Source organism: Arachis ipaensis, chromosome B5 (assembly GCF_059453495.1).
Source record: "Arachis ipaensis isolate K30076 ecotype BB chromosome B5, ASM5945349v1, whole genome shotgun sequence".
Lineage (NCBI taxonomy): Eukaryota > Viridiplantae > Streptophyta > Magnoliopsida > Fabales > Fabaceae > Arachis > Arachis ipaensis.
Genome location: NC_142440.1, coordinates 153,728,757 through 153,746,458, shown reverse-complemented (window position 1 = coordinate 153,746,458; position 17,702 = coordinate 153,728,757). Strand labels below are relative to the sequence as shown.

Below are 17,702 nucleotides of genomic sequence, written 5' to 3'. Positions count from 1 at the left end.
TCAGTGCAAAAATATCCATAAATACAAAAGATTTATCATTATATATTGGAATTTTTTTATTTACATTAAATAATATAATATTTATCGATTTAAATAATCGTGGAAGAATTTATCAAAATATGTCGTTAGTCACATCTCAGATACAGTGGGGTGCTCCTAAAAACGGGGTGTGCGAGTCATATCTCGGATGCACCCGGGACATGAACAAGGGATATTTCGGATACATTGCATCCGAGATACGGTTGTATTCTGCTTTGGCTCAGTGCATCCGAGATACGCGCGAGAATTGAGGATGGTGGCACAGCATCAATACAATAAGAATTTATTAATAAAATAATAAATAAATAAATATTAAATTTAAAATAAAAGCTGACTTTTTGTCAATATTTTTAAGATTTTATGTATTCTTTTTAATTTTTATATTGATACTTTCATAATTGATTGTCGATTAAAAAATTATTTTCATAACAAAAATATTTCTTTAAACGAGATGGTCTTGCCTATGAAAGAATGAAGGTCAAAAATAAAGAAATTCAATAAGTATATGTTAATTGAGAAAGTACATAGTCAGTACTATATAAAATAAAAAAAACTTAACAAATATATATTTAATTCCAATTAGAACTTCACATTTTTCTTAATTATATAGGCCAAACATACAAAAATCAAGCCTGGCCGCGTGAAAGTACACTGGGTGAATGTGCCTAAGAAAAAACTAGGTTATAACATAACTGAGAGTTTTCATTTTAAACTTATTTGCTAGGAATTAATTTGTTATGATTCTGTTAGGAGTAGTCGGCATAAGTTAAGAGTAAGTTGGTGACTAGTGAAGTTAGCTCTCACTCGTGTATAAATAGCAGAACTCTGTATTAACATTCTTAAGATTCACTCAACATAGAAATCATTTTCTCTAATTCTCTTGCCTCTCTTGTTCACAAATAAGAAGAACACTGTCATGCATGCCATCCTTCACTCTATTACACTGTTGGGCTTGCCTTTACTGTGCATAAAAATGGGAAAAAATAACTGTAAAATCAGCCACATGTTTTGTTCTTTCATCAAAATTCAAGGAATGGTGCATGCCTCTACCTTGAAATTTGCATAACTGTTATATTGTTCTGTCATTGGATTCATCTATTATTATTCTTTCTTGGGGACTCAGGAGGCCAAGACTACATCACATCAGACAACAATCCTTATTTTTCTTGTTCTATTGTACACTGAATCCTCATTGATGCGTCTTGTTTATTCTCAGAGTTAAAATATGTTGTGATGGAGATTTTTTTTTCTACAATAACTGCGTTACACTTCTTCCATTTCAGTTGAACAAAGAATCTCTCTCTCAACATTATATCACTGAAGAAGTTGCACCATTTGCAATAAGTGCTAAATTGAAAGGCAATCTCAACTTTATACTGCACAACTTTCACATCTTGACTCCAAGGAGCAAAGGCAAAATAAAAAATATAAGGGGACCTGCTTACAATATAATAATCAAAATTATTACATAATATGTATATACACTTATACAGCATCACCCTAACAGTAGCACATGAGCTCAATTTCTGCAATGCCACCAAAATGATCTCTTATGGTTATTATCATAGCAACTAAAATTAGTAAGGGGATGGAGTTTACCTTGGTTGCTAGTCATGTCCCTTATCCACTTTTATGCCATTTTACTTCAAGTCTTCAATATTAACTTCCATTGCTGAAGCAGGAATTCTGCTACATGAACAAGAACAAACTATGTTACTCTCTCTCTCTCCATCTATACATCAATTATCAAGTAAGTTGTTGCTAAACATTGTACTAACTGCCAAATTTAAAGACAGTATCTACATCAATAAAAATTCCTCTTTTGAACCCAATGAGCAAATAAAACCGAAAGCCAGATGTTAACATGTCTTCTTCTCTTGTTGCCTAAAAAGTAATGAGTAAATGAAAGAAGGAAAAACTTAATGTAAAGCAAATAACAAAGATTCAAATTAACTATGCGCAATAGGGTTATACATTGGCCTTGAGATTGCACTGAGGATTCAGGAAAGCATGGCATTGAGAAAACCATACACCTTGTTCGTATTCCTAGGTTAGTACCCATTTCTTTACATATTAAGAGCCCTTCAACGTAATATATTATATAAATGTAAAACTGATTCCCAAAGTATGTTGAAAAAATATTATTGATCAAAATGAATGGGACAACTAAAATGAGTAATTTACCTTGGACACACGCCAGTGCCCAGTGGTACCCCATCTATTTGCTTTGCAATTGCATTGTGTTACAATTTCAGAATCATTCAATATATATTATAAATGTATGATACAAAAAAGTTGCTCAAAGTAGCAAGTAACATATTGAATGGTCATCTCTATTTCATATTTAATCAAACAAGCAGATGCAAAACTAGCAAGGGAAGTGCCACAATTAATAATAATAATTACACTTTGACATACACAGGTGAGGACAGCCATATAGCTGTGTGCGGATGCTGATAGCCTGATATTGAATCCTCCCTACCCTCCTTCCTAACTGACAGTTAATATCCAGAAAGTGTGTGTGTTAGAAACAGCAACATCCACAAACCAATGCATGTATCCAGGAGCAAGGGGTGGTTCTTATGGTTGGGGAATGCTATTGAGAGCATGATCATCATTATAATTAGTTGTGTCATTTTGTATGGATCAGTGAATCGAATATCTTCCATTATACTACTACTCTCTTCCTTCCATACGTGCATTCCAATCTCTTTTCCAATTGACTCACTTGGGACCTTTTCCTTATGATCCTCATAATTCTTATATGCTTCATATGAAAGCTTCGCATGATTCCATCCTCTTTCAAGATGTAGTGCTTCATAATAAGGATCACTGTTCAGATTAAAAATAAATAATTGATCCATTGCTCTCTCGAATCGATATGAACCTAGGTTGCCATTGATGGTCACAATGGGTCTTAATTCAAGTGGGGAAGGGAAGTCATCTTTGAGTAGAATTGCAAAGCAAAGAGCATTGTAAGGGAATTTGGTGCCACGAAACCAGAAAGAAATGCAAGCTCCACTACTGCGCCTCTCAAACCACCTTGGAATGCTTCCACCTGGCATCACAAAGTGGGTGCTTCTACCCTGGTGCACTTGCTGTCATTCATTCATAATGCAGAAGCGGTAGTTTAGCATACATTATTAATTTAATATGAATTATGATGTCATCTGCATTCTTAATTATTAAAAAGTAACGAAACCTGATTGAGTAACACGCTTGTGCCCCTCTCACTCAATGATTTGCAGTTTACTGCTGAGAAGAATTCCAAGTTTGGTGGAATCCCTCTAATCTCCCGAAGATGCTTGCAATCATTCACAAGGAGCTCCTTCAGAAAGCGAAATTGTTGGATGCATTCAGGAAGGACTGTGAAATTATTGCCTCCTAGAACTAAAGATATCACATTGGGAAACCATGCAACAGCTAGTGGAAAAAAGTCATCTGACAAATTGCTGTTTGTGATTGAAAGACGTCTCATATCTGCAGAGGGGAGGGAGTGAGTGAGTATTCCATGAAGCCCCTCTTCCTGCTCTCCTGATACCCTCCCCTTATTTCCTCCTAACTCAATATCACACAAAAACAGGCGTGGCATCATGCCAATGACACTTGGTATTCTATACATTTCATTCGCATTCAAAGTCAAACGCCGCAATCTAGAAAGGTTACAAAATGAACATGGCAAATCTTTTATGCCAGTGCCCCACAAATAAAGCGCTTTTAGATTTTCCATCTCTTCCAGAATTTCTGGAAATTTCTCAAGGCTTGAGCATCCAAATAGAACGAGTTCTTCCAGTGAGGCCAAATTAATAACAGGTGGAAAACTTCTGAGCTTGAAGCAGAATGCAGCATTCAATATTTTAAGTTTAGGTAAAAAACCAACTGAACTGTCAACTGAGACTAAATTACTACATCTTACACAAGAAAATTCTTCTAAAAGTTGAAGATTGGAGACATCTGGTATCTTTTTCAAAGAATCACTGTAATCAAACTTCAAAACTTTCAAGGAGATCAACATCTGGAGAAAAAACAAGAAAAAATTCAAAACTTTTAAACTCACCAACTTCTGAAAAAAATTTAAAAAAAGAAAAAAAGTCAAACAAATAAACTTCATATCAAGTTACTAAAACACAAAATCATAAAAAAGAATTTAGCACACACTACCTTGGATAAGCTATCCAACTTGTGTGCTAAATAGAGATTATTCAATAACTTGAGTATGGAGAGTTTCTTTGGTTGAAAATCATTTGGTAGCCATTCTGAAGGATATCTCCACCATTCCAATACCCTTAAACTGTTTGGAAGATTTTTGGGACATTTAGAAAAACAACCATTTTTTATGATAAGCGTTTTGAGATTTTTCATCTCTTTAAAAGCTGTTCCGTCCCATTTTACTTCAACATCTTTATTTTCCTCTTTTTCAAATGAATCTTCATCTCCTTCCCTTTCCAATACGGGAAATTCCAAATATATGATTTCAATGGTGCTAGTACCCTTTCAACACAAAATTAAAAACATGAATTAATTAAGGTACAAGTGCGTAAAAAAGGACTTTCAATAAAGTTATTGGAGAAATTTATTACTTACTAGATTATCTTGTAAAACTTTAACTATATCTTCGTAGAACCACAACCTACTACGCTTTCCAGGCATTTCTGGTGATTCTTTTAGTGCAATTTCTTTGCCCATGCTCTCTATCAAATCATGCATTGTCACATTGTTATCATATTGATTGATCTTCATGAGAGATTTTTCAACCAACACTCCAATATGATATTTCATGCAACTTCCATAATGAGCTTGAAGTATATCTGTAAGTTCCTTTGTTTTATATCCTTTAAAACAACAGGCAATATCAAGAAAAACACTCTGCTCTTCTTTTCCCAAAGCATCAAAACTTACTTGAAATATCTCATGTATTTTATCATCAAGATGTCTTTCAAATTTATTCAATGCAGATTCCCATTCTTCTACTTTTTTTCCACACAAGTGACTACCTATTACTTCCAAAGCCAATGGAAGACCAGAAGCATAAGTTATTGTACGGGTCAAAACATCTGCATAACTTGGGCTGCTAACATAACCATTTTTAAATGCATGTTTAACAAGCAATTGAGAAGACTCTGCCTCATTTAATCCCTCTACCTCATGTGTGTTTTCAACACCATGATATTTTAGCAAATGTGTGTCCCGTGTTGTAATGATAACTCTGCTTCCAAGACCAAACCAGTTAGGTTTTCCAGCCATAGCTTGTAGTTGCTTGTGATCATCAACGTCATCTAAAATCAAAAGAACTTTTTTTTGACATAGTCTTCGTTGAATTTGAGTAGTTCCTTGTTGAACACTGACTATCTTAATTTCCTCCTTTCCTAATATCTCAGAGAGAAGGATATTTTGAAGATAAGCCAAGCCATGTCTCTTTGAGTTTTCTCTCACATTTGCAAGAAAGCACGTACCGTCAAAATGGTCAACAATCAAATTATGAACAGCACAAGCAAGTGCTGTTTTTCCTATTCCACCAACTCCATGAATCCCTACCATGTGAACTTGATCACTAGAATTCATTCTCAAAAGTGAAATTACTTTTGACACTCGAGAATCTAGTGAATCTAGTCCAACAGGAAAACGAGCAACAAACAACGGTAAACGTCTAATCTTTCTTGAAATTTCTTCCACAATATTTCTGATAAACTTATGTTCATATCCATCTCTGCCAAATACACACAGATTCTTATTACGAAGCAAAATAGTAATATTTTTTATAAACGAAAAACAATTACAGATCAGAAAGAAGTATATGAAGTGAAGTTACCCGTGTTTGAAATGATATCCTGACAAATTAGCAACTTGATGCAGAGCCTGCTTCCATTTGTGCACCTTGTTCAAGTCACTCTTGAATTTCTCTTCATGCTTGGCCATTGCTTCTCCGAAACTATTTCTTTGATGCCGCACATCAGAAGGATCAGCCTCATAGAAAACCGGTAAAACCAGGCGATTATTTCCCTTGATGCAGTGAAGGATGTGGACAAGCTCGTCTAAGCAAAAAGAAGAAGAAGCATAGTTAGGAGAGAGGACAATGATGGCAATCCTGGACTCTTCAATTGCCTTGAGAAGTGAGGGTGTGATTTCGTCTCCTCTTTGAAGCTCCTCATCATCAATGAAGGTGTGGACTCCTTTATCAAAAAGAGCTTTGTAGAGGTTGCCAGTGAAACCATAGCGAGTATCTTCGCCTCTAAAACTAATAAACACATCATATTCCCATGCATAGCCGTAGGAAGAAGAAGAAGAAGAATGGGTGGAAAAAGAGGAGAAGGAAGATTGAAGAGGCATGATAAGAAAGAAGGATATAAAGTTGTATGAATGTTGGGAGTGTTGAGTCTCAGAAAACCAAAAGAAAGTAATAAAAATATAAAGGAAGAGTGAGTGATTAAAGGAAGAGTGAGAATGGATGCAATGCTCAATAATTAAGTTTCTCAAAGTCAGTCAACGTAGAAATAAAATAGAAACTGCCTTATCATTTCAAATGGTCCGTGTGGGGTCTACTGTTCTGTAAGATTTTTCGTTTCATCAAGAGTATGAAAATTGGAATGTATATGCAGTAGAGTCGAGTGTGGTTGGCATCACTTTCATTTTGGTAGCTTATTGTGACTTAAAACTTCTTTGTATTTCTAGCTATCACTACTTATTTTATTTGTTTCAGAATCATTCAATATAATATAAATAATTAATATCCTACAAACTGTTGAGGCCTTCTCTACTTCATGACTTCTATTTGACTATTTCACATCTTTTGAAGGAAACAAATAAAAATAGGAGGCCAGTCAGATAAATACGCCTAAAACATCTTTTTTTAAAGATGTCTTTATGTTGTGTTTTAATTGGTTTTGGTATAATTTATTCGGTGTTCCTCATCACATATTATTAAATTCCTCAAAAGATTTTCTTTCCAAAAACAATAAAAAATATTTAATTTGGACTAAAACAAAAAAGGTAATAGATTAACTATTAGATTTTTTTTTAAAAGATTATTTACATAAAAAAATATATCACATTCATCAATATATATATATATATATATATAAGCTCTTAAAAAATTTTATAAATAAAAAAATAATTAATTTTTATTCGTATAATATATAAAATAATTACTATATTATTATTATATTATAGATTAAAATTTACTAATTTAAATTTTGTTTTTATTTTTAATATAAGCATTAAAAATAAATAATTTTTTTATAACAAGATATATTGTAATAAAATATATATAATATTAATTAGTTTTTAAAAAATTCTGAAAAGCTGGTTTTTTCTAATAAAGTGTTATTAAAAAATTAACATTATAAAAACTAATTTCAACCAATATGATATAATATGATATAATAGGTTATTAAATATATTTAATACAAAATACATTGAATATAAATTTTTATTGAGTTTAAATTTTAAATAATTTTTAATTAAATTTTGAATATTTTTATTTTAAAGAGTTAGAATATTTTAACATCATTTTTTCGTATCTTTTTAATTGAGTCTTTGATTTTTTAAATTATAAACCTTATTTATAATTAAGAGTAATGTTTTAACATCACCAATTAGTCACACATATAAAAATACAAGAACAATTCTATTGTCATAATTATAATCTAACTTTATAAGCAATACAATACAATGAAACTATATATAAGTAATATAACTAAATTTTATCTACATCTATAGTCACATTTCATAAATAATATAATTAAATTATATTTATGTTTATAATTAAAATATGAATAAAAATACAAAAAAGTATCAGGATGGTTAATTTTTTTCATTCATAATTTTTTATTATTTTTGTTGTGAAAATTTTAATTATTTTAATAATTAATTATTTTTAAAAAAAAAGATAATTGAATAACACAAAAAAGTCTTATTAAGAGTAATTTATTTATATATGATTAAAAAATAATTGAATAATTATATACAGTAAAAAATTAATATTATTAAAAAATAAAAATAAAATTTATTTTAAAATTAAAAATAAAGTTTATTTAAAAATAAAATTAAAAATCATGGTTTTTTTTCTATTTTCCAAAATTTATCTACGAGTAATTCTATAAATATTTTATGATGAATAAAAATATTAAACTCATACTAAAATTTATTCTAATAAAATTTATTTTTATTCTACTAAACGTTAAATAAATTATTGAAAAGAATTTTGTTTCCTCCATTAGAGAAGAATGATAAACTTCCATACTTCTATTATGTTATGGCAATAATTTGGCCTGTTATTTTTTAATGTACATAATAATAATAATAATAATAATAATAATAATAATAATAATAATAATAATAATAATAAAACAAGTATATCACAGTAAAAAAGAAAGCACGTCACCAAATAATTTATCATCCGAATTATATATGAATCAAATTGATAATATGAGAGCTAACACTACAAAAATCGACAACAAAGTTAGAGACTTACAAAACCTTTCTTAAGATCATAGAAAAAAAAAAACGTTTATATTTGTGTGATATACAAAGCAATTATCATATTATTATTATTATTATTATTATAATATATATATATATATATATATATATATATATATATATGAGCAAAAAAAGTCCAACTGTATGTTTTAAAGTAAAATTTTTTTTAATATTTGATTAAATGTTCTTGTATTTAGTACTTTTTTTTGCACTTCCTCTTAGTTAAAAATATAATCATTATAATTTTTTAGTTATTATTGCTAGGGGTGTTTACAGATGGGATATGGCTGAAATTTCGATCCAATCCGCACTAAACTCATTAGATCAAATTCGATATTCGCACTTTTTATGTTTGGATCAGATATCAAATATATCCATAAAATAAAAAATATAAAAAAATTTTATTTTTATAAAAAAAAGTCAATAATTTTTTTTGTTTACTTTTTTAAACATATTTACTTCTATCTGATTAGAGTGTGGATCCGATTCGATCCAATCCGATCATCTTACAGATCAGATCATATTCTCAAATTACAGATCAGATACGGATAAATACTGTGGATTTATATGGATATGATCTAATCTATGAACACCCCTAACTATTACTATAGGTTCATTGTTGCAAAAGAATGTTTCTTTTATTATAAACTATTATTAGATTTTAATTACCATTAAAACAACTAAATGGTCAACTTAATTACCATTATTATATCCATAGTTGTAAAAACCGAACGGTTGGTAGGTCTCGAACTAAGAACCTTGGAGCAAAAATAACCTCTACTTGCCACTTAGCCATTGCACTTCTAAGTACTATACTTGACAAATACTAATTATATAGTATACATAAATATCTAATTTAATTTAATTTTTGTTTTTTCTATTTTTAAAATTAATTATATTTTAATTATATACCATTATTAATATAAATATAAATTTCACTAAAAATTTATTAATTTACTTGATCTATTTTATTGCTAGTATTGTGATTAAAGTTATTTGTTTTGATGTTAGTGTTAAAATCTAATGATATTATAGTTAGATGATAGGCTTTGTGAATTAATTATTTTTTTATTGTGTCAAAATAAGATACTATTGTAGTATTAAAATTTTATGGTTTTTTTTTTATATTGGTTATTTTTAGAAGTTGAGACTTGATTTTCATAAAATGTTAGTGAAGATATGCATTTCAAATTTTAATTTTAAGTTTTTAACTATTTTATATTTTATATTTACGTGAGACCAGTTTTATCGGTTCAGCCAGTGATTTATCAGTTGAACCAATAAACCAGTGAATCAGTAGCTTGATCGGTTCGATCACTGGTTCAATTCTAACAATTATATTTCAATCTAATTTCAAAAATTTCGATTTACTCAATTTAATAGTTATGACTCACAATTGGTTCCTAATCAAGTAACAACAAATTATGTCTCCCAATTGGTTCCTAATCAGTTCTAACAATTATGTCTCCCAACTTAATAGTTATGACTCACATTGGTTCCTATTCTTATTTTTGTCACTGTCTCACAAAATCGTTAACGACATGCTGAAATGGACTAACGACTGCTACATTATACATTCTAGCGACTATTTGATGTGACAATTGAAATTTTTTTACCTTATTTTTTATTTTCCACTAAACACTTAAAACCCTAATATGAGTCACGGATACCTAAGTTAAAAAATCAAACTAAGTAAATTGAAACTTTAAAAATCAGATTAAAGCTCGAATATAACTTCAAAACAGAACTTTAACTTATGTAGTGATTAATTTAAATGAAAATCAAATAAATCAAAATTCAACATAATTTTTATCAATGTTTTTAAATTCGAAATTTCTATACCAAAATTAACTAGGATTTTTCTTTAAATTAAAAATTTAATGAAATAGTGACTTTAATTATCTTAACCAATGTCCTAATTAATTGCTTTTATGTCTTAAAAAAACCGTATATGAGAAAAAAATAATTAATTTGTCTACTTTAATAAATAGTTATTTTACTAAAATGAGAAACTATTTTTTTAAAATTTTTAAGAACTAATTAATATTATATATATTTTGTTACACTACATTTAATTATAAAAATTTTATTTATTTCTAATACTTATATTAAAAATAAAAAAAATTAAATTAGTGAATCTTAATCTATAATATAATAATAATATAGTAATTATTTTATATATTGTACGAATATAAATTAATTATTTTTTTTATTTATAAAAATTTTTAAACGCTTGAGCTTGTTTTATATATATATATATATATATATATATTTATTTATTTATTTATTGATGAATGTGATATATTTTTTTATGTAAATAATCTTTTAAAAAAAAATCTAATAGTTAATCTATTACCTTTTTTGTTTTAGTCCAAATTAAATGTTTTTTATTGTTTTTGGAAAGAAAATCTTTTGAGGAATTTAATAATATGTGATGAGGAACACCGAATAAATTATACCAAAACCAATTAAAACACAACATAAAGACATCTTTAAAAAAAGACGTTTTAGGCGTGTTTATCTGAGTGGCCTCCATAAAAAAGGAAGGCTTAGGGTCCTTTACTTTATCCATAAAAAAAATGAAAGTCACAAACATTATATTTAGCACCAACTTAGTGTTAGCCTCGAAATTTCAAGGAAGGCCACTTTCCGTAACTATTATTTTCTTAACTATACATGCGAAGAAGGAGAACAAAATTAGGAGCATGATGATCTTATATTGATATTGATTTGACGTAAAATGATGTATGTGCATTCTTCTTAGCATTGCATATAAATTTCTAAGAAAGGAGGGGGAAAACACAGACTAATTATATTGATTTGATGTAAAATGATATATATGCTTTTGTTCTGAGAATTCGTTCACATCAAATCTTAGAAGAGTGATTATATATACGGTCCCACCATATTTTCTTTTTGCATAGCATACAAATTTTTAAGTAATCAATTTTACTTTCACACCTTGAATCCAATGAGCAAAGTATACAGCAACATTCTAAAGACTCAGAAAAACTTCATTTCTGAAATGCAGTCCAATTTTCTTCTTTTATAAGGATAGGTGAATTGAATATCCTCCAGGCTACACTTTTGATAAAATAAATGGATTCAGCTTTCTATTGCAAAATGGCTCGTGAACTTTTCTTTGATAAAAATGGTAATGGTCACTTGCTGTATATGAAATCCATTTGTACATGTTTCCAGAAATCTATCTACAGCTATCTTTTTTATTAATTTAATTTTGTAATATCTATTTTGGGATTAGCTTTAGTTTCCTTCAAAATTGTTTATTAAAAAAGCATAACAAAGTATATCTAAGATATGAAAAAGGACTTTTGATTAGCGATTTTAATTTTCCCTGCTGAATTTAACAAGTGATTGAGTTCATTAAGAAATTAGTTGCTGTATTGAAGCCTTTGACAAAGTAGCTGTTTATTATATGTATCGCCTGCATCAACCAGAGTTTATGATTGGCTTGGAGTTGTTCTTGCTTCATAAAAATCAACAATAATGATATCAAAATGTCTAGTGCCGTGAGGAGCATAAATCTCAGAAAAAGTAATACCTATGAATTCTTGTCTTAAATTAGCATATAGAATTCACAAAAGGTACACAACAAAAAAAAGAAGGGAAATCGTCTATAATAATCAACATATCATCATGTGATAGTTTTGCTAGCATCTGAATTGAACTGAAAATCAGGCTCCTCTGGCACTTACAGCCTCATGTCATATTATTTTGTTGTCTACAAAGCAATGCGTAAATGAAAGAAGCAAACACTTTAATAACATGAAGCAAAGAATAAAGATTCAAAGTGACTGGGCCACGGTGACCATCCTCTGCCATATGAAAGTGACATGGCCAAGGGCCCTCTACTCTATATAAAAGAAAAAAATGGAAAAAAAAAATAAAGAATTTTGTAAAGCAGTGACATAGTAAAATATGAACTCATGAAAATCAGGTCTAAATATGTTCTGTTCTTTCCTTGAAATTTCAAGGAAGGGTGTCTCTGCCTCTACCTTGCAATTTGCATAACTATTTGTGTTGCTTTGTCATTAATTCATCTATTATTATTATTATTCTTATATTACATGACAATACTATTGACACCATCATTATCATCATAATTAGTTGTGTCATTTTGTAAGGATCAGTGAATTGAATATCTTGCATGATACTACTCTTTTGCCTAAATACGTGCTTTTCTGTTTAAAAATGAGAATCTAGCTAAATTGGTCATGTAATTGATTTATGTGAGATAATATGTGTGTTTTGTGTCACTTTATTCAGAAAAATTTCATCTATGAATTCTTTACTTCATTTTACATGCTTTGTACAAGGTAAAAATTAGAAATATGTCTCAAACTAATAGTACAGAATTCACAATTACAGAATATTATTGATGAAAATAAAATGGAGCAATAACTAAAATCAGTAGCAATGATATAGCACAACACAGAGATAGTAACTAATTACCCTTTGACATAGCTGTGTGGATGCTATTGAACCATCCATTGTGGTATACCTCATTCCACAGGAAACATGGTTGCCATTGACGGTCAGGATGGGCGCTACTCTAATTGGGGAAGGGAGGTCATCCTTGAGTAGAATTGCAAAGCAAAGAGCATAATAAAGGAATTCAATCCCAAGAAACCAAAAAGAAATAGATTCTCAAACCACCTTGGAATCCTTTCAACTGGCATCACAAACTCGGTGCATCCACCCTCATGCACTTCCTGTCAATCATTGATAATGCAGAAGCAGTAGTTGATGCGTGAGCATCTTCTCTATCTTTTCCTAATAAATTTGCATTCAAATTGTGGAGTTTAATCAAGATTTAAATATCTTTTAGCCACCATGAATGCTACTTTGAGTTATTTGCAATTTCTGTTTATTTCAGATAGTATTCGGATGGATTTGACGGAGTTTTGTAGCAGAAAAGAAAGAAAGCAAATGATGCTATCAACCCTGATCTCCTTGCACTCAAACAAAAATAACTTGAGTTACAGAGGTCCAATTGACGTGATTCCAGCGGTATTGGAAAGCTAACTTCCAACGATATATAATAGTATACTCTTTTCTTCCATTTCACTCTATCTCTTCTATGCTGAACTTGAGCTTTCTTAAGTTCAGCGTGGAGTCCAACGCACACAAAAAGTTCAATTCGGCCTCCTCCATGCTGAACTTGGGAATTTCCAAGCTCAACGTGGAGTCTAAATTACAAAGGGAGAGGTACGCATGCTTCCACGCTGAACTTGGGATAATCCAAGTTCAGCGTGGACTCAAAAGGAAACAAACAAGACGTACTGCACTCACTCCACGCTGAACTTGGAAAATTCCAAGTTCAGCGTGGACCTCAACATCTCAAGTGGTCCCCAGGCTAAAGTATAAAGCTACCCAGGAAGCTAAATTAATTTTGATTTAATTTATATTTTATTTTAAAATAGAAAAAGATATTATTTTAGTTTTAGGAAATATATTTTACATTAATTAGTATTAGATATAAAAGGGAAAAAGAAGTAGCCCTGCAGACTCTTCTCTTGTCCTCTCTTGGACCTCATTAGGCACTTTACAGTTTTTACGAATTCTAGTTTTCTCTTTGAACTATGAGCAACTAAACCTCTACTGTTAAGGTTAGGAGCTCTGTCTATTGTATGGATTGATACTATTATTTTTCTATTTTAATTCATATACTGATTTATAATTCAAGAATTGTTTTCGTTCTTTATTTTATGAATCTGGGTGGAACGGAAGTATGACCTTGGTTCTAATTGAATTCTTGTATAACTTGGAAAAGCTCTTTACTTGAACAACAGTTTGAAAACAAATTCTCCTAAATTTCTAATTATATGGATTTAACGGGACATGTGACATATAATCCTCTTATATTTTGGTAAATAGGATTTTTGTGGCATATAAACTAGAATTGTACTTCACCCTCTAATTGGAATTAAGTGACCAAGGAATTGGCGGTTGATGAATGTTAGAGGAGACTACAAAGGTCTAAGGAATTAGGGTTTAGTCACATATAGTTTGCCATGAATTAAATCTTGCATGATTAAAATAGTTAGTAAGAAAAGTCAATTCGGAAAATAGATAACTCTGAAGCCTTAACTGACCAATTTACTGCTTGCTTTCTATTATTCTAAACTTACTGCTAATGCTTTTGAACCTTCAAACACCATTTTCTGCTTGCCTAACAAAGTAAATTAATCAACCATTGTTGCTTAGTCCATCAATTCTCGTGGGATCGACCCTCACTCACCCGAGATATTACTTGGTACGATCCGGTGCACTTGCCAGTTAGTTTGTGGGTTATAAGTTCTGCACCAGTAGTTCAGCATACATTATTATCAACACACTGATCCAACATTAATAACTTAACGTATATAGTTTCACGTACGCTAAACTATAATAATACAAACCTTATTTAATTTATGAGAGTCGGATAAAGACGCCTAAAATGTCTTTTTTTAAAGATGTTTTCTAAACACTAAATTTTAGGTAAATTCTACTCTACCTTTTTTATAATAACATGTAAATTACCTTCTATGACAAGTCAGTCTTTAATTGGTTGTTATGTTAACTACGGTTAAATTATTTTGTAATTAAATTATTTTTTAAAATGGGTAATTATATAATTTATTAAAATATTAAAAATTGAATTTTGCTTCTTCCACAAATCATGCTTCCAGAGAATGAACCCTAATTTTTGATAATGGCTTACGGCCTGTTGCTCTTCCTCCATTCTGTCACCGTCGTCGTGCCACCTAAGCATAACCGCCTCATTAGGTGTCCTGTTCTCTCTGTCTGTCGTGCCATCGCCGACCTCCAAAGCATTGTCATTGCTGTCGTCACAACCAGCGCCGCCGTCCTTAGCTATCCTTCCCTCTCACTCGGTCTCTGTTTCTGCCTTCTCTCATCCCTTAACGACGAGGCTGCAATTTCACGTATTGATGTACATTCTTAAATTTGTTAGATGGAAGTTCGGAAAAGTTTTGGCGATTCCCTCAGAATTCTCTTGCATTTATTTTTGGTGCAGATTTACTCTAGCCATGGTTGCATAACACTATTTGTTACTCCTATCATAATAGTTATTGTGCAATTTCGACTAAAGAAGGTTAGCTTAGTCTTGTCAATCTGGCACAACAATTTTTTATGGCTAATTTGGACTTTTGTTGATTATACTATCTTTACATATTTCTCTTAGTTTAAGAGAGTATCCAATTTCTTATATTTTCAACTGCCATTAAGAGTTTGGATTTTAGCTTTGTCAAGACTTAAGATTTGATTTATGGGTAGCTAGAGAGATAATTTAGACAAGAAAATAGTGCAAATTTTGAAGTTGAAAATAAATGAGATGAATGTGAATGAACAAGTATTTACAAAAATGATATAATTACCCATCTTGAAAAATATGTAATTACAAAATAGTCCTATTTTAGTTAAGATGTTAACTCTTATTAGATTAAATTAACTCAAACTAAAACTAAACATCTAATTAAAATGAGCCATGTCATAAAGGGTAATTTATATGTTATTTTAGAGGGGGTTGGGTAGAACTCACCTAAAATTTAACATATGTAATCGATTAAACCGTATTATTTTTGTCATAATTAGATCAAACAAACTGATTTGACCAAAAAATCGATGAACCAAATTTTAAATCGGTCTAAATTAATATATATTTTTTTTATAAAAAATGACTACAATACCTCTATTATAGAAAATAATTAAAATACTCATATATATATATATATATATAAATTTTGAATCTTAACTCTATGAGAAGGGTTAAGATTTAGGATTTTCAATATATATATATATAATAAGAGTATTTTGTCATTTTCTATAATAAGGGTATTGTAGCCATTTTCTATAAAAAAAATTATTAATTTAGATTGGTTCAAGATTTAGTTCATCGATTTTTTCGCTAAATTAATTTGTCTGATCTAATTTTGACAAAAATAACACGGTTTTAATCAGTTATATGTATTGAATTTTAATTATTAAAAAACATCTTTAAAAAAAGACGTTTTAAACGTCTTTATCCGAGTGGCTCCCTTAACTTAATATCAAGAATTTGATGTATACAACATCTATAATTAAACACTTATTATATTAAACTAGAGTGAGACCCGCGCAATGGGCGAGATAGTAAATTAATAATAGTATATTGTATATTTTAAAATGTATTATATTGTTTAGAAATTAATTAAAATATATACAAATTAATATTAAATTTAATATATTTTTTTTGAATTGCTGATTTGTATATATTTTTTAATTTATTATGTTTTTTTTTATTCCATCTTTGTATATATGTTCTTCATTTGAAGACGTGTTTTAGATTCGTTTACTTTTCTGTCTCTTTGATCTCTTGATTTGTATGTCATTTAGGTCTGATGATATTAGAGTTGGTGAAGTTGGTTCTTATAATCAATGAAGAATATAAATGAGCAATATAAATGATATTTTGAATAAGAAAAAGTATAGGGAGCCAAGTGTCCACTAGTCAAGAATTGAACAATTCAATTAATAATGATTAATTTTAAATTATTTTTTTAAATTCAAAATTTGATTAATTGACATTAATGGCATTTTTGAATCAAAACTTACCCTAATTTATTTTCACTTCCACTCACCATTCACCGCACAAAACCACAAATCCTAATTCCTCTTCCCAATGCCCCACGTCGCCGCGGTTTCGTCCTCGCGCCGCTAGCGTCGCCATAGCACCGTCCTCGCGCGCCATCACCGGTCGTCCTTGCATCCTTCTTCGCCACCTCATCTGTCGTTCACGCAGGAAAGACAACCACCATCGCACTTCTACTTCACCCTCCTCACATCCCATTGCGACTCCCCATCGCTCACCACTCGCATCCCACGACTCTCCATCCGTCACGACGCATCCACCACCAGGTCCCCATTCGCGACACGCGATTAACTACTCTGATCCATGGCGACTCCTCCACTCATCGCAACACGCTACTGCGAGTCCCCCACTATCCATGCAACGCCGTCCAAGACGTCGTCGCCGGCCACCCTGCGGCTCTTCTTCTCTTCCTCCTTTTTGGTTTTGAATGATTTTTTTAACTAGTTTTTTTGTTTCTTTTTTCTACATTTTGGATGATACTTTTTATTAGTTTTGGAGGATTCTTTTTCCTATGTTTTGTATTTTTTTTTTT

General features: G+C 30.3%; 1 protein-coding gene across 8 annotated transcripts; it reads right to left on the bottom strand.

Moving 5' to 3' along the window:
- Nucleotides 1-802: 802 nt before the first annotated feature.
- On the bottom strand, nucleotides 803-6,454 carry LOC107644590 (disease resistance protein Roq1-like). 8 transcript variants are annotated; one of them, XR_015883213.1, is made up of 7 exons: nucleotides 5,849-6,454; nucleotides 4,624-5,746; nucleotides 4,201-4,530; nucleotides 3,242-4,054; nucleotides 2,458-3,137; nucleotides 1,639-1,728; nucleotides 804-1,565 (listed from the first exon to the last, which is right to left on the bottom strand). XR_015883213.1 is itself a non-coding variant. In XM_088486314.1 (5 exons), the coding sequence occupies exons 1-5, from the start codon at nucleotides 6,364-6,366 to the stop codon at nucleotides 2,541-2,543; spliced, it is 3,381 nt and encodes a 1,126-aa protein (XP_088342440.1). In that variant the 5' UTR covers nucleotides 6,367-6,454; the 3' UTR covers nucleotides 2,198-2,540. The 8 variants fall into 8 exon arrangements, 2 of the variants coding, with proteins under 2 accessions (XP_088342440.1, XP_088342441.1); XR_015883214.1 differs by having other exon boundaries at nucleotides 804-1,476; XR_015883215.1 differs by having other exon boundaries at nucleotides 804-1,476; nucleotides 1,639-1,725.
- Nucleotides 6,455-17,702: the final 11,248 nt, after the last annotated feature.

Coding starts and splice junctions, on each gene's coding strand:
- LOC107644590 (XM_088486314.1), bottom strand. CDS start 6,366: ATGCCTCTTCAATCTTCCTTCTCCTCTTTTTCCACCCATTCTTCTTCT. Junction 5,747..5,848: donor GGATATCATTTCAAACACGG/GTAACTTCACTT, acceptor TGTATTTGGCAG/AGATGGATATGAACATAAGT. Junction 4,055..4,200: donor AGTTGGATAGCTTATCCAAG/GTAGTGTGTGCT, acceptor TTTTTTCTCCAG/ATGTTGATCTCCTTGAAAGT.